This window comes from Canis aureus, chromosome 22 (assembly GCF_053574225.1).
Source record: "Canis aureus isolate CA01 chromosome 22, VMU_Caureus_v.1.0, whole genome shotgun sequence".
NCBI lineage: Eukaryota > Metazoa > Chordata > Mammalia > Carnivora > Canidae > Canis > Canis aureus.
Window position 1 is genome coordinate 20,093,060 of NC_135632.1, and position 26,648 is coordinate 20,119,707.

At 36.5% G+C, this 26,648-nt stretch overlaps 1 protein-coding gene and 1 pseudogene across 6 annotated transcripts in view; both read right to left on the minus strand.

The window, feature by feature from the left end:
- Window positions 1–26,648, minus strand: part of PPP2R3A (protein phosphatase 2 regulatory subunit B''alpha) — a 193,853-nt gene that overhangs the window by 70,275 nt on the left and 96,930 nt on the right. For all 6 annotated transcript variants that reach the window (XM_077865041.1, XM_077865042.1, XM_077865045.1 and 3 more), the window contains one exon: window positions 5,368–5,442. In XM_077865041.1, the coding sequence (XP_077721167.1) occupies window positions 5,368–5,442 (75 nt within the window). The remainder of the gene's footprint in view (window positions 1–5,367; window positions 5,443–26,648) is intronic.
- On the minus strand, window positions 6,039–6,911 carry LOC144293850 (uncharacterized protein C11orf98 pseudogene; annotated as a pseudogene).

Sequence of the window (26,648 nt, forward strand, 5' to 3'; positions counted from 1 at the left end):
CTGACCATCATCACCTCCAAACTCCAACATATCAGGTCTTTCTTGACTTGCATCCCAGTGCCTGATATGATGCTCTGATATATGCTCTGCATATAACAAGTAGTTAATAATTGCTTGATATATTTTTTATTTGAGGAATAATTCACATATATTATAACAGTTTCTGGTGTATGACATGATTTAATATTTGTATATATTGCAAAATGATCACCACAATAAGTCTACTTAACATCTGCTACCATATAGGGTTATGGAATTTTCTTTTCCTTGTCATGAGAACTCTTAGAAACTTTCAAATATGCAATATATTTATATTACTGTATTATATGGAGCATTAGTTTTATGTATATATACATATATATATACATACATATATATGTATAGTATTAACTACAGTCACCATGTTGTACTTTATGTCCCCATGACTTATTTATTCTATAACTGAAGTTTGTACCTTTTGACTCCCTCTTCACCCATTCTGCCTACATCCACGCCCTGCCTCTGGCAACCACCAATCTGTTTTCTTTACCTAGCTTGGTTTTTGTTTGTTGTTTTTTTTAAAGATTCCACATGAGAGAGATCATATAGTATTTGTCTTTGACCTTTTTCATTTAGCATAATGTCTTCAAAAGTCGATCGATGTTGTTGCAAATGGCAAGATTTCATGCCAACCCTGGCCCTGTATGGTCAAAAATTCATATAAAACTTGACTCCCCCAAAACTTAACTACTAATAGCTTACTGCTGACTGGAAACCTTACCAATAACATAAACAATTAACATATATTTTGTACATTATATATGTATTATCTACTGTATTCTTACAATAAAGCTAGAAAAAAAGAAAAAAATTAAAATCATAAGGAAGAGAAAATATATTTGCAGTACTATAAAAAATCTGCATATAAGTGGCCCCTGCAGTTCAAATTCATGTTGTTCAAGGGTCAACTGTATGTACATACCAAATCTTTATTCATCCATTGAAGGACACTTAGGTTGTTTTCATATTTTGGCTACTGCAAATAATGCTGCAATGAACATGGGGATACACTGATCTTTTGAGTTAATATTTTTTGTTTTCTTTAGATAAATACCTGGCAGTGGAATTGCTGCATCATTTGGTAGTTGTATTTTTAATTTTTGAGCAACTTCATCTGCTTTCCTAGTGGCTGCACCAATTTATATTTCCACCAACAGTGCACAAGAGTTTCTTCTACATCCTTGCCAACACTTGTTATTTTCTTGTCTTTTTGTTATCAGCCATTCTAACAGGTGTGAGGTGATATCTCATCATGATTTTGATTTGCATTTTCCTGAGGATGAGTAATGTTGAGTACTTTTTCATGTACCTGTTGGCCATTTGTATGTCTTCCTTAGAAAATTATGTGATAAATTAATGAGGTTTGAGACGCGTGTAACAAAGACTTTCATATTATACCTGTGATAGAGACATAAGGGTTGGAGTCATAGCTAGCTGAATAACTCTCTTCGGAGTTGTAAATAGCAGATGGATGTCAACCCAAGAAAGGTCTCTAATTAGTATTTCACATAGTACTATTCTCTATGATTTATATATAGCATATAAAATGTGTAGAAAACAAAGCAGAAAAGGGTAACTACATTCAAAATTACTAACAAGATAGTACTAATTTAGTGACTTTTACTCTTGAGGAAAAAATAAGATTAGAGTGTACATGTGACCATGATCTGAATGGCTGACTACCAGGTAGAAGAAGTGGTTGACTTGTTCTGTGTTGCACCAGAAAGCAGGACTTAAACTACTGGATAGATAGTCCTTATACTTAAATTCTTTACTATAAGGAAGAGTTTCCTAAAATTCATGCCGTGAAGCAATGGGTCGTCTGAAATAGTAAGGTTTCTTCTCACCACAAAAATTTAGGCAGAAGTTGATAGGATTTCTGCATTAGATTTGAACTGGGACTAGCTGGTGTCTAATTTTTCTATTGGTTCCTATCACTCAGACTCCGACTGGGGTGCTTCAGGGCAGAGAATGTGTCCTAATCAACAGTATATTCTTAACACTAGCTTGGCAGAAGTTTATATAAAAAAGATGGAAGATTTTTAGCACAGAAATTATATATATATAAACAGTAATAATACCATTTATCATGGTTTCATGACTCCTCTCTCAAGTAAAAGTCAATTTCAATACATATCATTACACCAAAATTTTCTATATTGAACATGATTAGATTTTTATCTTTATTACTTGATCTTGAGTATAAATTTATTTTAAAGTCTTTTTCCTATCTACCAAAATTTTATATTTATATATTTTTCAAATATTTTATATTATTTATAGAGGTACTGTATTACACTTAAAATTATAAAACTTTAATCTGTATTTTTTTTATTTTGTTATTCAGTTTTTTGACAGAATTTTTAAAATTCACAAACGTTTGACTGTTAAACATTTCCTATTTTTAGCCTCTTGTAACTTACCTAATAGCCTAAATCTCTTTATTCAGTCGCCCCACTTCATCAGCACATTTATTGGTTTCCACATTACTGATTCAGCATTTTAGCTTATTGAGGTAAGGGCACCATCTAGTGGTGAGAACATGTAGCTGCTTGGTTTTACATCAATTACCCTAGTTTTTCCCCCTAATTTGTTTCTACCACTTTTAGGTAAATAAAAAGGAAATTAATCACAATTTTAAAAATAGTTAATTAATTAATTAATTAAAATACTATTAAGAATAATTGTTTACTACCAGTGAGTGGAATGAAACCTGACTTTTTTTTTTTTTTTTTTTTTTTTAACCAAGGGATCTCTAGATGACTTGATAGTTTGGATCTTAAAATCTATCTAAATACAAATTTCTTCCTTTTTCTATTAAGAGGAAAAGTTCTCAAAGGGAAGGAGTCAAGCCGTTAGTGATGAGCAATCTCTACCACAGTTTAGTCATCTCAGGAAATATCAGTACCTTGTCCTCAACAATTAAAACCCTGGCATTTCAGCCTGAAGTGATGGCTTCAGGCCAATCAAGACATTGAATATGTCACTAAGACACCACCATCTGAGCATCCAGTGAAATGTCTTTGCTGCCAGCGCCAGTGTCACAAAGAATATTTTCAATCTCATTGCTTATTTTAAAAACTCATGTGAGCACCATTTCCCTCAAAAGTCAGCATATGCCAGCTAGGAAAAGCGAAGTTTTTTATTCATTGGCAATTTCTTTGCATGGCATGCAAAACTGCAAACTCAAGGACTATAATTTGCTAGTATTTCCAATTTTCGTTTTCATTCAGTATCAAGAGACTTATTACTCAAATGCCAACTTGTCTCTGGAAATAAAGGAGAATATGAAGTAAACTTTACATGCATTCTCTTATTTGGGTAGTAATTTCTTTTTGCTGTATGCATAATTGGTGCTCTATCTTTCCAGTGTAAATATAGCTAACAAAATAAATTTCAATAGAAAGTTCCTCTGTAGAGAGCATTTTCTGAATTGGTAGAAGGTTGGGCTGGATTATCTCTAAGATCTTTCCTAGCTCTTAAGATTTTCAATTATGCTATTAACATACCCTGAGTTTATAAAACAATCAACAATCAGAATCCAATAATTCCATATGGAATTGAAGCCAGAGTTAATATGCAGAATTCTGAAGCATGAATAATTTCATTCATTTACTCAATAAATACTATGTATCTAATATGTGCTAGACATTATTCTAGGTATTTGAGATATTGTAGTGGAAAATATAGACAAATTCCCTGCTCCAGTGGAGTTTCTATCATCCAGAAGAGAATTTAAAATTAAAAAATTTAAAATATAAGATGACATAAGAGCAAAGAAGAAAAATAAAGCAGAATGGCTGAATAGAGAGTATGAGAGAGAGGCAGAGGGAGAAGGGTGAAGAAGGCAAAGAATGTTCAGGGAAGGCCCCACTAATAAGGGAATATCTGGTCATGTAACTGGATGAAGCAAATGAAAGAGAAAATCATGTGGAAATCCATAAGAAGAGCATTTCAGGCAGAGGAAGTAAAAAACACCTGAGGCAGAGGTGGTGTTGGTCTGTTCCAGGAACAGTGAGGAAAAATGCTCTCTAGAGGACTTTTTTATTGTAATTTATTCTTAGAAAAGATGTTAAATAACAGAATTATTAGCTGTGACCAAGCACAGTAAGTGAGGGGCAGGGTAGTAGGAGAGATGAGAGTGCAGAAGTTGTAAAGGTATGTGTGTAAGGGGCGGGTGTGGGAGGATTATGGGGAGTCTTAACAAGGACTTAGGCTTTTCCTCTGAGATGGGAAACCACTGGAGAGTTTGAACAGAGGAGTGATATGATCTGACTTATTTTTAAAGGATTACTCTGCTTTGTGGAGACTATACTATAGGGCAATGAAGGCATAAGCAGGGAGTCCAATTAGAATTAATCCATGTGAGAAACAAGGGTGACTGTGGTGGCAGTGATTTAGTACAAAGGTATAGTTAACAGGCAAAAATAACTTCTTAGAAGACAGTGACACCTTCTGGCTCACAGAAAGACTTACAAAGTTTTACAACAGAAGAGAGCCAATGTAAAAGCCATGAATGAAGTTCTGAAAGGAGAAAAAGAACGGTAATATTCTGTAACTTGACAGAACCCAACAAATTCATGGCCAACAAAAACTACCCTAAGAATGAGAGGGTTTTCTTCAGAGGTGATTGCTCTGTAATATTAATGGAGGATGTGAGCCAGACGCAAGGGCTAACTCATTTGAGTGACTGTGGTTTGTCCTAGGGCTCATCTTTGGAATTCCTCCAAAGATAATCTGGGAGCTAGGGCAAAGAATGCTGGATGTGGCTGCAATGTGCACTGCAGGCCTGTGTGCTCTGACTCATAATTCATGCTTTGCCTGTGACTGGTCAAATGAAGCTATGCATAAGAAACAGGGAAAGAGAACACTTCACAAAATGGGAGATTGTGATTGTGCTCTGTTAAACTCTTATATGATTTGTTTTCTGACTATATGTAAGCTATTTCTCATTACCATTTCCAGTTCTAAATTTGAAACACATCTTTTTCTGGGAAAGACACATCTTTTTCTGGGAAAGGCTGTTGAATATTCTTTTCAATATTATTTGCAAATGCTCAATATCGACTGGATATCAATATTAATAACAAAGCAAAAAGTGTACCTCGGAAGACAAGACAGAATGAATATATCACTCTAATTCTGTACTTATAAGAAGAAAAGTAGATATAAATAATGAATTCAATTTTACTGTACCTTCCTTTCACTTAAAATAATCATTATAGCCCATGTTACCTTTTGCACAAAGATAAGAAAACCTGGATGCTGGACAGTGATAAAAAAGGAGACTTATAGATCTTTATTAAGAAAAAAGAAGATTCAGCCTACCGTGGTGATGTAGCGGGAGTGGAATTCTGGAGCATCTTTCAAGAACGTGAGGCCAGGGTGTGTATCCACCACATCCTGAAGAAGATTAAAAACAAAACTAAATTGACAAGCATACCAAAAAACAAAACAGGAAAACAAACATGCCAACAGAATTTTTCCTTCTTGTAGAATAGCCAGTTGAGCAAACCTGTTATTTTTAGGACACTGAACAATGCACTTAAAATTTGAGACTATTAAATTCAAATTTTATTACATGCATACTTATGTATGCTTTTTGATATGCTAGTATACTTGAATAAGACATTAGCATTTTAATTTAGCTATATTTGGTGAATTGTGAATCAAATATCTTAGAGGTACATAACAGAAATTCTAACATGTCAAGGCATGTCAGGGAAATTCACCCCTAGGGACTGTTGAGAGAAATTTACACAGAAAAGATGATCAAGCCAACTACAATGATTCTTTTTAACCTAGAGACATAGGAAATTTCTGAGGAAAAAAACCAGCCATGTAGCCAAGTAGTTTGAAATTTATGTTAAATTCTGTGAATCAGTTAATGTCCATCAAAATAACTGGGTGGACAAATCTTATTTAATGGATTTAATTTTATTTTAAAGTCTGCTATCTTATTTTCATGAAAGACTGTTAGAATTTAAAACTCCGAAATACCATTTTTATTTTCTAATTAGATTTTTAAACCACTTTGAGTGAATCTAGAGAATCTACTGGAGATAATTACTGTTAATTTAACAACCAGAGGCAGCAGCAGTGCCAACATGGATATAATCTATTAATGACCTAGTTATAAATGGGCAGACATCAATTATATCTCTTTTGATTCTTCAGAACAGTTAGCTATCCATATCTACCAACACAGTATCAAACAAATGGACCTTCTTTTTTTTTTTTTTTTTTTTTTAAGAGAACTCTAGAACTTTATTACAAGTGGAGCTGACTGCAAGGGGGCCCCGTTCTCCAGTCTTTCTTCACCACCCTCTTCCTCTTAACATATCCCTCCATGACAGGTCGCTAAGCCATGAAGGAAGAGGAGTCTGGGGAGAATGAAAAGGGGCAATGCCTTCTCCAAAGTCCTCTGAACAACTAGAGTCTTTCTGGCTCCAGCTGAGAATCTTCTAGTGGAAGGGGTGAGAGATTCCCCTCTCATCTCCAAGGTCCTCCATGTCTATATCCTGGGGTGCTTTTGTCTTCTTTTGCTGCTTGGGCTGTGGTCCACTAGTCCTGACTGGCCTTGTGGGGGCTTCCACTTCCATGGCTGCTTTCTCTTTCTGGGCCAGCCAGATCTGCTGGAGGAGCTTTCTGCGCTTCTTCCCAGAGAGAGTAATGTTGGCACAGGCACTGGACGCCCGCTTCTTCAAGTGTTGCCGTGTGATCAGCCCTTCGTCTATCACAGCCCCGACTACCCGATGCTTCAGTCGCCTCTCCCGGTTCAACACCCGCCAGCGCTAGAACAGCTTCTTCTTCAGCTCCGTTCGGGGCCGGTTGATCTTCCCCCCAGGAGGCCCCATGGCTGCTCAGCGAACGTGGTTCCAAGACCACGTTTTGCCTCCCCAATGGACCTTACTATTTAACTTTTTATTTGGAAATCATTTTAGACTTATGGAAAAGCTACAAAAATATTAGAGATTTCCTATGCCCTTCTCCCAGCTTCCCATAATGGTAACAACTTACAAACCATAGTACAATGATCAAAACTAGGAAACGAACACTGATACAATACTATAGACATTATTCAAATTTTACTAGCTTTTCCTGTAGTGTCCTTTTCTGTTCCAGGATCCTATGCTGCATTTAGTTCTTTTTTAAAAAAATTTTTATTTAGATTCAATTTAGTTACCATATATACTGTATTATTGGTTTCAGGGGTAGAGTTCAGTGATTCATCAGTTGCATATAACACCCAGTACTCATTACATCAAGTGCCCTCCTTAAAACTCATCACTCATCCCCCTACTTACCTCCCCTCTAGCAACCCTTAGTTTGTTTCCTATAGTTAAGAGTCTCAGGTTTGCCTCCCTGTTTTTATATTATTTTATATTCTCTTCCCCTATGTTCATCTGCTTTGTTTCTTAAATTCCACGCAAGTGAAATCATATGGTATTTGTCTTTCTCTGAATGACTTATTTCACTTTGTATTAATACCCTCCAGTTCCATCCATGTCATTCCAAGTGGCAAGACTTCATTTTTTTGATGGCGCAGTAATATTCCATTCTGCATATACATCACTTCTTTATCTGTTCATCTGTCAATGGACATCTGGGCTCTTTTCATCATTTGACTATTGTAGACATTGCTGCTATAAACGATGGGGTGCATGTGCCCCTTCAAGTAACTATTTTTGTATCCTTCAGATAAATACCTGGTAGTACAATTGCTGGGTGGTAGGACAGCTTTATTTTTAACTTTTTGAGGAAACTCCATACTGTTTTCCAGAATACCTACATCAATTTGCATTCCCACCAACAATGTAAGAGGGTTCCCCCTTTCTCCACATCCTCCCCAACATCTGTTATTTCCTGACTTGTTCATTTTAGCCATTTTGACCGGTGTGAGGTGGTATCTCATTGTGGTTGTGATTTGTATTTCCCTGATGCCAAGTGATGTGGAGCATTTTTCATGTGTCTGGTGGCCATTTGTATGTCTTCTTTGGAGAAATGTCTGTTAATGTCTTCTGCCCTTTTCTTAACTGGATTTTTTGTTTCTTGGGTGTTGAGTTTGATAAGTTCTTTATAGATTTTGGATACTAGCCCTTTATCTGATAAGTCATTTGTAAATATCTTCTCCTATTCCATAGATTGCTTTTTTTAAAAAAAAATATTTATTAATGAGAGACACACACAGAGAGAGGTAGACACACAAGCAGAGACACAGGCAGAGGGAGAAGCAGGCTCCATGAACGGAGCCTGATGTGGGACTCGATCCTGAGTCTCCAGGATCACGCTCTGGGCTGAAGGTGGCGCTAAACCGCTGAGCCACCAGGGCTGCAGAGATTGCCTTTTGTTGATGCATTTAAGTTTCTGTGTCTAACTGGTCTCTCCTGATCTTTGACAGTTCCTTGCTCTTGTACTTCATGGTTTTGACTTTTTTTTTTTTTTTTTTTTTTTAAAGAGAGAGAGACAACACAAGTGGGTAGATGCAGACAGAGGGAAAGAGAGAATCCCAAACAGGCTTCATGGTCAACACAGAACCCAACATGGGCTTGATCTCACGAACCTGAAATCATGACCTGAACCAAAGGCACTTAACTGACAGACACCCCTGGTGCCCCTGATTTCACCAGTCATTTGTGGAACCTGATTGTGATATTTATACTGTGGTGCTTATCGAATAGTGATTTTGTATTTTTCTCATTCTTTCTATGTTGAATAACTGGAATTCTTCTGTAAGGAGGAGCTATTCCTCCTCTCCCATGTATTTATTTGTTCAAGTCATATCAGTATAGACTCATGGGTATTTATTTTATTCTAAGGGTTACAATCCAACACTATCATTATTTATTTTGTTGCTCAAATTGATCTTTCTCTGGCCACTGTCAGGTTGGCCACTGTGTCCTCTTGACATGCTCTATCCTTTTGTGAGCACTTTTATATTTTCTGGTATCATAAGATGGTCCACGCTCATCTTATATTTTCCTTGTTCCAGCCCTGGAACCAACTTTTTTCTCAAATAGTCCTGGTTCCTTTACTGGAAAATGATATTTAAAAACCATTTAGAAATATGGGTACATTATCATTAGGGTGTCATTGCTCCTCGACCCTCTTAGCAGGAAGAACTAGGAATACAGATATGTACAGCAGTCTCCCCTTATTTACAGGGGATATGTTCCAAGACTCCCAGCAGATGCCTGAAATTGCAAATAGTTCTGAACCCTCTACACATTATACATAGGTATACATACCTACCTACAAATACATATACCCTATATTCTTATACACATTTTTTCTTATACATATGAAAAAGTTTAATTTAGAAATTAGCCATAGTAAGAGAGTTAACAATATTATTATTTTTTTTTAAATACATTTTTTATTTTTTTATTCATAGAGATGCAGAGAGAGAGAGAGAGGCAGAGACACAGGCAGAGGGAGAAGCAGGCTCCATGTAGAGAGCCTGATGTGGGACTCGATCCAGGGTCTCCAGATCACGCCTGGGGCTTCAGGCGGCGCTAAACCGCTGCGCCACCAGGGCTGCCCGAGAGTTAACAATATTAAAATGTAGCAATTATAATATATTTCAATAAAAGTTATGCAAATGTGATTTCTGTCTCTCAAAATATCTCATTGTACTGTACTCACCCTTTTACTTCTTGTGATAGGAGATGAAAAAACGTCTACATGATGAGATGAAGTGAGGCAAATGGAGCAGGCATTGTGATGTAGCCCTAGGCTACTATTGACCTTCTGATGTTATGTCAGGAGGATCATCTGTTTCTAGACTGCATTTGACCGTGAATAACTAAAACTGCATACAAGGGTGGGGGGAACTCCTCTATACTAATCCAAACATACACACTTAAATTTCTATCTTTACCTATATATACTAAAAACTATGTAATCATATAGATAATGGAATCTAATACTATACCACAAGGTTCATTCTAACCTTCTCTTTCCTTTGTAACCTTAACAGAATTCCCAACCCATATTCCATTGAGAAACAAATTTACTAAACAGAGTATGGTATTAGTGTATAGTTCTTTTTGTCTCTGGTCTTACAGTATCCAGTTAAAATACTGCTTTCCACAGTTACTCAGGTTAGCCCTCTCTTGTTCTTCCTTTATCCTCTTTAATGCAGTTATAATTCAGTACAGTTTGTTACTGCTTATTATTTTATTCTGAGTTTCTTTCCCACAGGTCCAGATTGGTTTTAATTCATTACTTATTTCTTGGAGGGAGAGTATTTGAACATTACTATGGTTCTAAGAGTCAAAGTTAATACAGAATTGACATCTTAACAATATCAAGTCCTCCACCCATAAAGAACACCTCTCTCTCCATTTATATAAATCTTATTTTAATTCCTCTCAGCAATGTTTTGCTGTATTTAGCATGCATGTCTTACACACCTTTTGTCAGGTTCATCTCTAAGCATTTAATATTTTTGGGTGGTATTATAATGGTATTTTTAAAATTTCAATTTCTAATTGTTTATTGCTATTATATAGAAAGAAAATTGATTTTTGTATACTGATCATGTTATCTATAAACATGCTAAGCTTATTAAGTACAGCTTTAGCAGCACCCCATGAATTCTGACATGCTTTCAATTTCATTCAGTTCAAGATATTTCTTAATTTTCCTTTTGATTTCTTCTCTCATGGTTTTTAAATTTTTATTTAAATTAATTAACATATTATGTATTATTAGTTTCAGAGGTAGAGGTCAGTGACTCATCAGTCTTCTATAATACCCAGTGCTCATTACATCACATGCCCTACTTAATGTCCATCATCCAGTTACCTTGTCCCCCCACCTCCCTCCCTCCAGCGACCTTCTGTTTGATTCCTATGACTAAGAGCCTCTTAAGGTTTGTTTCCCTCTGATTTTTTTCCGTTTTTTTCTCCCGTCTCTTCTCCCATGATCCTCTATTTGACTTACTTCACTTAGCATATCTTCTAGTTCCACCCATGTCATTGTTGCAAATGGCAAGATTACATTTTTTTGATGGCTAAATAGTAGTCCATATGTATATACACACAAAGACATATATATACACATGCACACACACACACATACACACACACACCGCATCTTTATCCATTCATCTGTTGATGGACATCTGGGCTCTTTCTGTTGTTTGGCTATTGTCTGCTATAAACATTGCTGCTATAAGCACTGGGGTGCAGTGCCTGTTTGGATCACTATATTTGTCTCTTTGGGGTAAATACCCAGTAGTGCAATTGCTGGGTCTTAGGGTAGCTCTATTTTCAACTTTTTGAGGAACCTCCATATTGCTTTCCAGAGTGGCTGCACCAGCTTGCATTCCCACCAACAGTGTAAGAGGGTTTGTTTCCCTTTCTCCACATTCTCACCAACATCTGTCATTTCCTGACTTGTTAATTTTAGCCATTCTGACTGGTGTGAAGTGGTATTTCATTGTGGTTTTATTGTATTTCCCTGAGGCTGAATGATGTGAAGCATTTTCATGTGTCTGTTGACTCATGGTTATTTAAAAGTGTTTAGTTATTAAATATTTAGAAATCTTCAGAGATCTTTAATTATTTCTAATTTAATTCCATTAAAGTCAAAGAAATACTTTTTGAGCTGAATTTAAAAAATTAAGGGCAGCCTGGGTGGCTCAGCAGTTTAGCACCACCTTCGGCCCAGGGCGTGATCCTGGAGACCCGGGATCGAGTCCCACGTCAGGCTCCCGGCATGGAGCCTCCTTCTCCCTCCTCCTGTGTCTCTGCTTCTCTCTCTCTCTCTCTCTCTATGTCTATCATAAATAAATAAGTAAATAAATCTTTTTTAAAAAAAACAAAACTTTAAAAAAAAACAAGTTGAGAAAAAAATCAATAAGAATATAGAACACTTGACAAACACCATCAACCAACTTGACCTAATTGACATTTATATACCAGACAGGTGGGATCCCTGGGTGGCGCAGCGGTTTGGCGCCTGCCTTTGGCCCAGGGCGTGATCCTGGAGACCCGGGATCGAATCCCACGTCGGGCTCCTGGTGCATGGAGCCTGCTTCTCCCTCTGCCTCTCTCTCTCTCTCTCTCTCTCTCCTCTCTCTCTGTGACTATCATAAATAAATAAAAATTAAAAAAAAATATATATATACCAGACAGCTGTCTCTCATGAATAAATAAACCTTTAAAAAAATAAATTGAAATTTGTTCTATGGCCCAGAATATGGTCTATCTCGGTAAATACTGTGTACATGTTAAAGGAATGTGTATTCTACTGCTGTCTGGTAAAGTGTAATATAAATGTCAATTAGGTCAAGTTGGTTGATGGTGTTTGTCAAGTGTTCTATATTCTTATTGATTTTTTTCTCAATTTGTTTTTTTTTTAAAGTTTTGTTTTTTTAAAAAGATTTATTTACTTATTTATTTATGATAGACATAGACATAGAGAGAGAGAGAGAGAGAGAGAGAAGCAGAGACACAGGAGGAGGGAGAAGCAGGCTCCATGCCGGGAGCCCGACGTGGGACTCGATCCCGGGACTCCAGGATCGCGTCCTGGCACCAAACTGCTGAGCCACCCAGGGATCCCCTCTCAACTTGTTTATTATTGAGAACAGCACATGGAAATCTACAATTGTAATTGTGACAGTATCCTTGCAATTCTATCAGATTTTGCTTCATGCATTTTGAAGGTCTGTTATAAGGTTCATAAACATTTAGAATTGTCACACTGTTATATTCTTTAGGAATTATTATATTCTTGATTAACTGAATCCTTTATCTTTATCTAGCAATATTATGTGCTTTAAAAATTACTTGTCTGAAGGGCATCTGGGTGGCTGTCAGTTAAATGTCTGCCTTCTGCTCTGGTCATGATCTCAGGGTCCTGGGATCAAGCCCCGCATCAGGCTCCCTGCTCAGTGGTGAGCCTGCTTCTTCTGCTGCCCCTGCCTGTGCTTTCTCTTTCTCTCTCTCTCAAATAAATAAAATCTTTAAAAAACAAACAACGCCCCCCCGCAAACCCTACTGTGTCTGATATTAAATAGCCACCCAGCTTTCTTTTCTTTTTGCAGCAAAAAACCCACATAAAATTCATCCAATAATTTTTGACTATACAGTACAATATTGTAAACATCTTGTACACTGTTGTACACCAAATCCCTCCCACCCCAATCCAATCCTGAATGACTGAATCTCTAGACCCACCAAACAACAATTCCCCCACACACTCCCCCCAGCCTTTGGCAACTACCTCACTTCATCCTAGGAGTTTGACTACTTTAGATATCTCATATAAATGGAATAGTACAGTATCTTTTTGTAACTGGCTTATTTCACTTAGCATAATGTCCTCAAAATTTATCCAAGTTGTTACATGTAACAGAATTTACTTTTATTTGAAAACATTCCATTATTCATATATACATATATGTGATATATATATCATATATCACATTTGATATATGATATATATATATATGTGTATATATATATATATATCACATTTTCTTTATCTGTCCATCTACTGATAGGCATTTAGGTGGCTTTTATTTCTTGGCTATTGTGAATAATGCTCAGTTAATGTGGGAATGCAAATATCTCTTTGAGATTGTTTTCAATTCTTTTCGATATATATCCCAAAGTGGTATTTCTGGGTCATATGGTAGTTGTATTTTAAATTTTTTGAGGAACCTGCATACTATTTTCCATTAAGGTTGTACCCTTTTACATTACAACCATCAATGCATAAACGTTCCGATTTCTCCACATCCTCACCAACACTTTTTTTGTTTCCTAACAGTATCCATTCTAAGAGGTGTGAGGTGATATTTCACTGTGGCTTTGATTCGCATTCCCCTGCTTATTGTGATGATGATGATGATGATGATGATGATGATGATGATTTACCAATACTGACCATCTCTTCATATTCTTGTTAGACATTTCGTCTTTGGAGAAATGTCTATTCGAGTCCTTGCCCACTTTAAAATCTGGTTATTTTTATTGTTGTTATTGAGTTGTAGGAGTTCTTGATATAGTCTAGATATTAACCCCTTATCAGATATGTCTGCAAGTATGTTTTTCCATTCTATAGGCTGCCTTTTATTATGCTCTCTCCTTTGCTGTGCAGAGGTTTTAAAGTCTGATGTAGTCCCATTTGTTTAGTTTTGCTTTTGCAGCCTCTGCTTTTTTTTTGTCATATCCATTGCCAAATCCAAATGTAGTGAAGCTTTCCCTGTTTTCTTCTAGGAGTTTTATAGTTTCAGGTCTTATGTTTTGGTCTTTAATCCACTTTGACTTCATTTCTATATAAGAATCTAACTTGGTGGAGATAAGAATCTAACTTCTTTCTTTTACATGTGGATATCCAATTTTTCCAATACCATTTGTTGAAGAGATCATCCTTCAATAAATGGCCTCTATGCTGAAGATCATTTGACTACACATCCAAGAATTTGCACTTTGTAATATATTTTGGAGTTAGAAAGTGTAAAACTTCCAACTTTGTTCTCCTTTCTCAGGATTATTTTGGCCATTCAAGGTCCTTTGAAATTCCATATGATTTTTAGAATTGTCTCTTACATTTCTGCAAAAAATGCCATTGATATTTTTAAGCTTTATTGGGAAATAAGCAATATACAAAAAATGGTACAAACTTAATACATACAATTTGATAAATTTGGACTTATATGTATACCCCAAGCCATCACCATGATTAAAGTAATAACATATTCATCACTTCCAAAAGTTTCCTTGTGTTTTCTTTTGTCTGTTTTAGTAAGAATACTTAACATGAGATCTATCCTCTTAACAAATTTTAAATTGCACAATATAGTACTGTTAACTATATACACTATGTTGTACAGCAGATGTCTAGAACTTATTTGTCTGGCATAACTAAAACTATATCCACTGAACAACAATTTCATGATTCAACTTATATGAGGTATCTAAAATAGACTCAAAGAAGCAGAGAAGAGAATGATGTTCAGGGAATACGGGAAGGGGACCATTTGGATTTTGATAGAGCTTGAGCTGATCTGTATAGATTGTTCTGGGCTGTATGGGCATTTAACAATAAGTCTTTCAAACAATGAGCACAGTATGTCTTTCCATTTATTTTTAAGACCTTTCTTTTGATTAGTGTTAGCATGCTGTATCTTTTTCTCTTTTAATTTAATCTATTTGTGTCTTTAAAGTACATTTCTTTCAGGCAACATATATTTGGGTCTTGCTTTTTTGTCTACTCTGCCATTTGAGGGTACTCACATTACTTATATTTAATGTGTTACTGATCTTAATATGGTTAGGTTTAAGTCTATCATCTTGTTTATACCATCCATTCTTTGTTCCCTTTTTTCTTCCTTTCCTGCCTCTTTTTGAGTTCACTATTTATAAATTCTTGGTTTTGGCGTTTTAGCTATAACTGTTATTTCAGTGGTTGTGTCGGGGAATAGCATACATCTTTAATGTACTACCATCTATTTTCAAGTGATATTATACCACTTCATGGATTATATTTGAACCATACAAGAGTATACTTCCATTTTTCTTCTCTTGGCCTTTATGCAATTGTTGACAAATGGTACTGAGGCATATATTATAAGCACTATAAAACACTGTTGATAGTTTTGTTTAAATAGTTATCTTCTAAAGAGACCTGAGAAATAAAAATCACTTATATCCATTTAGTTACCATTGCTGGAGCTTTTCTTTCTTCTATGTAAATTTGTATTTCTATCTGGTACTATTTTCTTCCTTGACTGAACAACTCCCCTCCCCAAAACCCAAACACTTTTCTTGTACTGCATTTCTGCTGGTGATGAAGACTTTCAACTTTCCTATGCCTCCAAAAAATCTTTAATTTACTTTCATTTTGGAAGATATTTTCACTGGGTATGATGTTTTAAGTTGATAGCTATTTTCTTAGAGTACTTTAAAGATGTTACTCCAATGTTTCTGATTTGGACTGTTTCCAACATGAAATGTACTGTTATCTTCATCTTTGTACCACTTTATGAAATGTAACTATTTTCTCTGGCTGCTATTCAAATTTTCTCTTTATTACTGGTTTTAAACTACTTTATTGTGATGTGCCTTGATATAGTTTTCTTTGCGTTTCTTGTGCTTTGGGCTTATTGAACATCTTGGGTTTGTGAGCTTATAGTTTTTATCCAATATAGCAAATCTGGGGCTATTATCTCTTCAAATAACTTTTCTGTCTGCAATGCAATTTCAGCACTAACTATCCAGAATTGGTACTGATTTCACAGGTTAGGGGCACAGTCCTCTGTAAGACTTCTCTCACTCCAGATACCAGCCATTAACTTTGGGGTTCCCATGTCATCTACATTTCTGACCAACTGGCTATAAATTTGGGGGTTTCTACTATCCCCTTAGGTTTAACAATTTGCCTGAGTGACCCACAGAAATGAAGAAAGTGCTATATAATGATTGCTATTCTACTGTATTCATTCTATTCTATGATTACTATTCGGCCAAACAGGAGATGCAGAGGGAAAAGTCTGAGAAGGCCTGAGACACGAAGCTTCTAATCTCAGGACATGGCACCCTCCCAGTACATCATTGTGCTTCAGTGAGTTTCAGCGTCCACAGTTTTTATTGGGTTTCATTAGGTAGGCACACTTGATTAAATCATTGTCCATATGACTGAATTCAATTTCCAAGGCTCCATCCCCTCTTTGGAGGTCCAGTTAATATTACCTGACTGAAAGCCCTAACCTCTAATCACATGGTTGGCCTTTCTGGCACAGCAAGTCTCCATTCTGAAACTATCTGGAGCCCACCATTAATGAGTCATCTCATTAGTATAAACTCAGGCATGGTCCCAGGAGCCCACTCTTTAAAACAAAGACATCTTATCATTTGGGAAATTTCAAGGGTTTAGCAGCTCTGTCCTAAGAACTTGGGACAAAGACCTGATAAATTCTTTATTTTAAATGCCCTCACCTCTCCTTTTTTGCTTGAAGTTATATTCCACAGCTTATGGACGCTCTTTTTATTTTTAATTTCTTTGTGTCTCCATCTCTCATTTTGGATAGTTTCTATTCTATGTCTTCAAATTCACTAATCATTTCACTTCCAATGTTTAATCTGCTATTAATCCAATCTTGTGTATTCTGCACCCCAGACACCTTAGTTTTCATCTCTACAAGTTCAATTTGGGTTTTAAAAAATACATTATCTTCCATGTCTTAACTTTTTGGATAGATGGAATTCAGTTATGATAGCTGTTTTAATGTACTTGTCCAATTCTAACATCTGGGCCAGTTTCAATTGATTTTTTTCCTTATTATCTGTTGTATTTTTCTGCTTCTTTGCATGCCTGATGACATCAACCATTGTGAATTTCACCTGTTTGCTGGATATTTTTATATTCTTAAAAATATTCTCAAGCTTTGTTCTGGAAGGCTGTTGTTACTTTAAAACCCTTTTTATCCTAGTAGGTCTTGCTTTCTAAATTGGCTAGACAGGATCTAGCAATCCTTAATTTAGGATTAATTATTCTCCATTACTGAAGCAAAATTCTTTTTTTTTTTTTAAATTTATGATAGTCACACATACAGAGAGAGAGAGAGAGGCAGAGACACAGGCAGAGGGAGAAGCAGGCTCCATGCACCGGGAGCCCGACGTGAGATTCGATCCCAGGTCTCCAGGATTGCGCCCTGGGCCAAAGGCAGGCGCCAAACTGCTGCGCCACCCAGGGATCCCTGAAGCAAAATTCTTAAAAGTACTCTATCCAAAGTTGTGTGCATTATGAGGCTTTCCAGTCTGGCTGGCAGGGGCAAATACTATTCCTGGCTCCGTGGGACTGATAGGTACTATATTGCTCGCTCCAATCATGGATAATAGCACTTTCTTTAGCTTTGGTTACTTTTCCCCGCATACATCTCCTAATCAGTACTCTGCTGAATACTTATGGAGGAGTTCTAAAGATATCTGGAGATTTCTCCAGTGTTCTGTCCCAAGTATTCTAGCCACCCTGGTTCTCCTAGCTCTCACTTCTGTCTCGGAGTCTGATAGACTCTGCCTAGAATCCCCATTCCCACACTGTGGCCTGGAAACTCTCTCAAGGCAGTAAGCTAGGATAATCACAAGGTGGACCGTGTTTCCTTTCTGTCAGCAGTCACTATCTTTTGTTGCTAGATATCCAGCATCTTGAAAATCATTGTTTATATTTCTCACCTGATATTTTTTTAATTCAAGTGTGTTGACATACACTATTGTATCAATTTCAGTTTGAATCACAACAGTGATTCAAAATTTATATACATTACAAATGATCACATTAAATCTAGTTACCACCTTCCACCATACAAAGTTATTAAGATATTATTGACTATATTCCCTATGCTGTACTTTACATCCCTGTGACTTAGTTTTGTAACTGGCAGTACCTCTTAATCCCCTTCACCTATTTTCCCAACCACTTCTCCTCTGGCAACCACCAGTTTGTTCACTATATTTATGAGTATATTTGTTTTGTTTTTTAGATTCCACATATAAGTGAAATCATCCAGTATTTGGTTTTCTTTGTCTGACATTTCACCCTAGGTCCATCCATGTTGTTGAAAATGACAACATTCATTCTTTTTATGGCTGAGTAATATTTGTGTGTATATATCACATTTTCTTTATTCATTCATATACTGATGCATACTAGATTGCTTCCATATATTGGCTATTAAAATAATGCTGCAGTGAACACAGGGATGCACATATATGTTTAAATTAGAGTTTTCATTTTCTTTGGAAAAATATCCAGAGGTGGAATTGCTGGATCGTATGGTATTCCTATTTTTAATTTTTTGAGGAAACTCCATACTGTTTTCCATGGTGACTGCATCAATTAACATTTACCAATTTACCACCAATTGTGCCCAGGGTTCTGTTTTCTCCATATCCTTGTCAACACTTTTGCTATTTCTTGTCTTTTTGATACTAGCCATTCTGACCAGTGTGAGTGATATCTCATTATGGTTTGCATTTTTATAATTAATGATTTTTTAAAAAAGATTTTATTTATTTATTCATGAGAGACACACAGAGAGAGGCAGAGACATAAACAGCAGGCTCCCTGTAAAGAGTCTGATGTGGGACTCGATCCCAGGACCTGGGATCATGCCCTGAGCCCAAGGCAGATGCTCAACCACTGAGCCACCCAGGTGTCCCTCTAATTAATGATTTTTTTTAAATTAATGATTTTGAACATCTTTTCAATATGTCTGTTGGCCATCTGTATGTCTTCTTTGGAAAAATGACTATCTAGGTCCTCTGTCCATTTTTTAAAAATTGGATTGTTTTGTTGAAATGTAGACGTTCTTTATATATTTTGAATATTAACTCTCTATTGGATATATCACTTGCAAATATTTTCTCCCATTCAGTAGGCTGATTTTTCATTTTGTTGATGGTTTCCTTTACAGTATAAAGTTTTTTTAGTTTGATATAGTCCCAACTATTATTGCCCTTGCTTGAGGAGATAGATTAAAAAAAATATTGCTAAGATTTATGACCAAGAGTTTACTGTTTATGTTTTTCTTTTAGAAGATTTATAATCTCAGGACTTATATTTAGGTTTTTACTCCATTTGGGATTTATTTTTGTATATGGCATAAGATAGTACTCTAGTTTCATTCCTTTGCATGTAGCAAAATCTCTTAATTTCATTGATTTTTCTTCTATTTTTTTTCATCTCTATTTCATTTATTTTCACTCTGATCTTTATTATTTCCTTCTTTCTACTAACTTTGCTCTTTGTTCTCTTTCTAGTTTCTTTAAGTGTAAGGTTATAACATTCATTTGAAATTTTTCTTGTTTCTTAGGGCAGGCCTGTATCATAAACTTCCATCTTAGAACTGTTTTTGCTGTGTCCAATGGATTTCTGAATGTTGTGTTTCCATTTTCATTTGTCTCAAGGTATTTTTTTTTAAAGATTTTATTTATTTGATACAGAAAGAGAGAGAGAGAGAGAGAAAGAAAGAGGGAGAGAGAACGCATAAGCAGGGGCGGTGGGAGGCAGGAGGAGAGGGAGAAGCAGCAGGGAGCCCAATGTGGGACTTGATCCCACAACCGTGGGATCGTGACCTGAGCCTAAGACAGACGCTTAACCAACTGAGCCACCCAGGTGCTCTGTCTCAAGGTATTTTTAAATTTCCTCTTTGATTTCCTCACTGACCCATTAGTGGTTTAGTAGCACGTTGTTTAGCCTTCATGTATTTGTGTTTTTTAAGTCTGTATGTGTCTTTAAGTTTGAAGGGAGTCTCCTGTGGGCTGCATATAAATAGGTCTTGTAATTTTTCTTGTAATTGATTTCTAGTTTCATACTATTGTGGTTGGAAAAAATGCTTGATATGATTTCAATCTTCCTAAATTTATTGAGACTTGTCTTGTGGCCTAATTTGATCTATTCTGAAGAATATTCCATGTGCACTTCTGCTGTTTTTTGATGGAATGTTCTGCATGTAGCTGTTAGGTCCATCTGGTCTAGTGTGTCATTTAAGGTCACTGCTTGCTTATTAATTTTCTGTCTGTATGATCTAAACATTGATGTAAGTGAGGTGTTAAAATCCCCCACTATATTTTAGAGAAATTAGAGCAATAAAGGAAGATGGCAGTGGAGTAGGAGGACCCTAGGTTCGTCTCATCCCAGGAACCCAACTAGATAAATACCAAATCGTCCTAAGTACCCCAGAAATTGACCTATGACAGAACAAACTCCACAACTAAAAGGAGAGAAGAGGTCACATTGAAGAAGGTAGGAAGTAGAGAGACATGGTTAGGGGAAAAGCAGATCACAGGTGCTACAGAGGGGGAGGGAGCCATGGTTGCAGAAAAGGGTAAGAGAGAGAGGAGTACACAGGGGAATGCACAAGGAGAATGTTTCCACAAAGCCACTGGCTTAGAAGACAAGCGGGGCTGAATTCTTTGAGTTCTTATGACCAGTAGGACTCAAAGCCTGGAATTTTAAAGGCCAGAGGGCTTGGATGGGTTGGAGGCTGATAGAGAATGTGCTGCTTGTGGACAGAAGGCAGGCAAACAACCCAGGGGTCAACAGCATGGAAACAGTGATCTGAAGAACACCTGAGCCACACACTGGGGAGATCATTTACTCTTCTCAAAGCATGCACCCGAGAGGCAGCATTCATGGAGATGCCTCTTCAGGAACAAAGATGCTGGCTGGCACCATTTTTCTCCCCTGCCCCTCAGCATAACAGAGTCACCTGTGGGAAGCAAGAAAGTGTTAAAACTGGCTGCCTAACTTGCTTACACTAAGCCCCACTCTCCTGTGTTCCAGTGGGACTGCCCCTTGGTCAAACTTCCCTCAGTTCCAGTATAGTGAGACCAATCCCCAGAAGACCATGACAAAGCCCTGCCCATGCCATGTCTCCTGACCAAAGAGTTCTGCAGAATCTCAGTTATGGTGGAGCTGGTAACAGGTCTCATTGAAAAAGTGGACCAGATCACACCTAGTTAAAATCACCACATTCAGGCCAGGAACTAAACACTGCCCACTGCAGGCAAGGAGAGCCTCTGCAGGCAACTGGCCTGAAGGATAGAGTATCCAAAACACAACAGCAGAACATATGCAACACACACTGTAGACACTCCCTGAAGCTCCAGGCCCTAGGCAGTACATGACCTTTTCTTCATGAGGCCTTACTTTCAGGAGCAAGAGACATAATTGGCTTTTCTAACACAGAGAAGAAGGCAGAGACATAGACAAAATGCCAAGATGAAGTGATTTATCCCAAATGAAAGAACAAGACAAGGCAATGGCCAGAGATTTAAGCAAAACAGATATAAGTAACATGCCTGTGGAGAATTTAAAGCCATAATCATAAGGATACTCACTGGACTTGTGAAAAGAAGACCTCAGTGAGACTCTTACCACAGAGATAAAAGAGTTAAAAAAGAATCAGAGATGAAGAATGCAATAAATGATATTGGAAACAAGCTCGATGCAATGAACAGTAGGATGGAAGAAGCAGAGGAACAAATTAGTGAACCAAGAAGAAAAAATGATGGAAAATAATGAAGTTGAACAAAAGAGAAAAAAAATTATGCAACATGAAAATAGACTTAGGGAACTCAGTGACTCTGTCAAACTTAATGATATTTGTATTACAGGAGTCCCAGAAGAGAGAGAGAGAGAAAAGGGGGCAGAACACTTACTTCAAGAAATAGCACAGAAAATTCCCTAAGCTGGGGGAAGGAAGCAAACATCCAGATCCAGGAGGCACAAACTCCCATCAAAATCAACAAAAGCAGGCCAATGCCAAGCCACACTGTAATTAAATTTGTAAAACATAGAAATAAAGAAAAAAATCTTAGGGACCCTGGGTGGTTCAATCAGTTAAGCAAATGACTGTTGATCTCAGTTCTGGTCTTGATCTCAGAGTACTGAGTTCAAGCCCTGTGTGGAGCCCACTTAAAAAAAAAACAACTTAAGAGCAGTAAGACAAAAGAAGTTCTTAATTTACCAGGGAAAACCCATAAGGTTCACTAGAGATTTCTCAACAGAAACTTGGTAAGCCAGAAGGGCGTGGCATGATATACTCAAAGTGCTGAATGGGAAAAATTTGCATCCAAGAATACTCCATTTAGCAAGGCTATCATTCCAAATAGAAGGAGAGATAAAGTTTCCCAGACAAAAACTAAAGGAGTTTGTGACCACTAAACCAGCTCTGCAGGAAATATTAGAGGGGGCCTCTTTTTAGTGTGAAAGACCAAAATGACAAAGACTAGAAAGGAAAAGATAAAACCTCCAGAAACACCAATTTTATAGGTAATACAATGGCACAAAATTCTTACCTATAAATAATTACTCTGAATGTAAATGGACTAAATGCTCCAAACAAAAGACAGAGGGTGTCAGAATGGATAAAAAAACAAGATCCATCTATATGCTGCTTACAAGAGACTCATTTAAGACCTAAAGACACCTCTAGATTGAAAATGTGGGGATGGAGAAACAGTTATCATGCAAATGGACATTAAAAGAAAGCTGGAATAGCCATATTTCTATCAGACAAACTAGATTTTAAACCAGAGATTGTAACAAGAGATAAAGAAGGGTACTACATCATAATAAAGTGGTCTATCAAAAAAGATTTAACAAATGTAAATATACCCCCAAATTGAGAGCACCCAAATATATAAAACAATAATAAACATAATAGGAACTCACTAATAATACAATAATAGTAGGGGACTTTAACACCCCACTTATATCATTGGACAGATCATCTAAGCAGAAAATCAACAGAGAAACAATGGTTTTGAATGATACACTGGACCAGATGGACTTAACAGATACATTTAGAACACTCCACCCTGAAGCAGCAGAATACACATTCTTTTCAAGGGCAAAAGGCTACATTCTCTAGGACAGATCACATACTAGGTTACAAATCAGGTACCAACAAGTACAAAAAGACTGAGATCACACCATGTATATTTTCTAATCACAATGCTATGAAATTTAAAGTTAATCATAAGAAAAAATATGGAAACATAACAAATACATGGAGGTTAAAGTGTATCTTACTCAATCTGAGGACCCTGGGATCATGACCTGAGCCACAGACAGATGCTTAACCGACCAAGCTACCCACACATTCTGTTCAAGTTCTCTCTGTTTCAGTTTTGGTAGTTTCTATGTTTCTAGGAATTTATCCATTTCTTCTAGAGTGCCCAATTTGTTGGCATATCATTTTTCATAATATTCTCTTACAATCGTATTTTTGTGGTGTTGGTTGTTAGTTTTCCTCTGTCATTGGCGATTTTATTTATTTGGGTCCTCTCTCTTTTTCTTTTTGATAAATCTGGCTAGGGTTTTATCAATTTTTCAATTTTATCAACATTTTCAAAGAACCAGCTCTTTCAAATAAATAAATTGAAAAAAAAATCTTAAAAAAAAAAAAAAAAAAAAAGCTTAACGAGACTGAAAACCAGCAAAGAAATTGAATCAGTAATAAAAAATCTCTAAGTCCCTGGCCAGATGGCTTCACAGTTCACTGAATTCTACCAAAAATTTAGAGGAGTTAATACCTATTCTTCTCAAACTATTCCAAAAAAAAAAAAAAAAAAGAAGGAAAACTTCCAAACTTATTCTACAAGGTCAGCATTACTCTGATTCCAAAACTAGAAAAACAGCCCCCAGAAAAAGAGAATATCTGTGATGAATAGGAACGTAAAAATTCTCAACTAGGTACTAGCAAATCAAATCCAACAGTACACTAAAAGTAATCATTCACCACAATCAAGTGGGATTTATTCCTGGGTTGCAAGGAATAAATTTGCAAATCAATCAACGGGATATACCACATTAATAAAAAAAGGGACAAGAACCATATGAGCCTCTCAATAAATGCAGAAAAGCATTTGACAAAGTATAGCATCCCTTCTTGATAAAAAGCCTCAATATAGTAGGGATAAAGGGAACATCCTCAACATAATAAAGGCCATATATGAAAAACCCAAGCTAGTATCATCCTCATGGAGAAAAACTGAGAGCTTTTCCTCTACAGTCAGGAATAAGAAAGGGATGTCCACTCTTACCACCATTATTTAACAGTGTTATTTAACAGTGGTAAGAGTGCTAGAAGTCCCAGCTACAGACAAGAAATCAGACAACAAAAAGAAAAGGCATCCAAATTACAAGGAAGAAGTAAAACTTTCACTATTGCAGATGACAGATACCAGGTGGAAAACCCAAAGAGTCCACCAAAATATTGCTAGAATGAATTCATGAATTCAGTAAAGCTGCAAGATACAAAATCAAAACATACAGAAGTCTGTTGCATTTCTATATATTGCCAATAATAAAGCAGCAGAAAGAGAAATAGAGAAATCAGTCCCATTTATAACTGCACCAAAAACGGTAAGGTGATACTTAAGAATACACCTAACCAAAGAGATAAAAGATCTGTACTCTGAAAACTATAAAACAATGATAAAAGGAACTGAAGACGACACAGAAATGGAAAGAATTCCACGCTCATTGATTACAAGAAAAATATTGTTAAAATGTCTATACTACCCAAAGCAATCTATACATTTAATGCAATCCATATAAAAATATCACCAGCATTTTTCACAGAGCTAGAAACAAACAATCCTAAAATTTGTATAAAACCACAAACGACCCCAAATAGCCAAAGCAATCTAAAAAAGAAAAGCAAAGCTGGAAGCATCACAATTCCAGACTTCAAGCTATATTACAAAGTTGTAGTGATCAAGACAGTATGGTACTGACACAAAAATAGGCACATAGATCAGTGAAACAGAATAGAAAATTCAGAAATGAACCCACAACTATATGGTCAATTATTATTTGACAAATTAGGAAAGGATATCCAATGGAAAAGAGTTTCTTCAACAAATGGTGTTGGGAAAACGGGACAGCAACATGCAAAAGAATGAAACTGCACTGCTTTCTTACACCATACACAAAAACAAACTCAAAATGGATGAAATATCTAAATGTGAGACAGGAAATCATCAAAATCCTAATGGAGAACACAGGCAGTAACCTCTCTGACATCAGCCATACCAACTTTTTGCTATGTATGTCTCCAGGGACAAGGGAAACAAAAACAAAAATGAACTATTGGGACTTCATCAAGATAAAAAGCTTCTGCATAATGGGGAAGCAATCAACAAAACTAAAGGTAATCTATGGAATGGGAGAAGATATTTGCAAGTGACATATCTGATATCTAAAATCTATAAAGAACTTCTAAAACTCAACACCCCCAAAACAACCCAATTAAAAAATGGGCAGGAGACATAAACAGACATTTTTCCAAAAAAGACCAAACAGGTAGCCAACAGACACATGGAAAGATGCTCAACTTCATTATCATCAGGGAAATACAAATCCAAACTACTATGAGGTAGCACTTCACACCTGTCAGAATGGCCAAAATTAACAACACAAGAAACAACAGGTATTGGCAAGGATGTGGAGAAAGGGGAACTCTCTTGCACTGTTGGTGGGAGTGCAAACTGGTACAGCCACTCTGGAAAACAATATGGAAGTTACTGAAAAAGTTAAAAATAGAACTACCCTATGATCCAGCAATTGTATTACTAAGTATTTACCTAACGGATAAAAAAACACACTAATTCAAGGGGATACATGCACTCTGATGTTTATAGCATTACCTACAGTAGCTAAATTATGGAAACAGCTCAAATGCCCATCCACTGATGAAAAGATGAAGAAAATGTGATGTACATATACAATGGAATATTACTTAGCCATTAAAAGAATGAAATCTTGCTATTTGCAAAAACATGAATGGAGCTAGAGTGTATTATGTTAAATGAAATACGTGAGTCAGAGAAAGACAAATACCATACAATTTCACTCATGTGGAATTTATTTTATTTTATTTTTTTAAGGATTTTATTTATTTATTCATGAGCCAGAGAGAGAGAGAGGCAGAGACACAGGCAGAGGGAGAAGCAGGCTCCATGCAGGGAGCCCAACGTGGGACTTGATCCCATGTCTCCAGGATCAGGCCTTGGACTGAAGGCGGCGCTAAACCACTGAGCCACCCAGGCTGCCCTCTATGTGGAATTTAAAAAACAAAACAA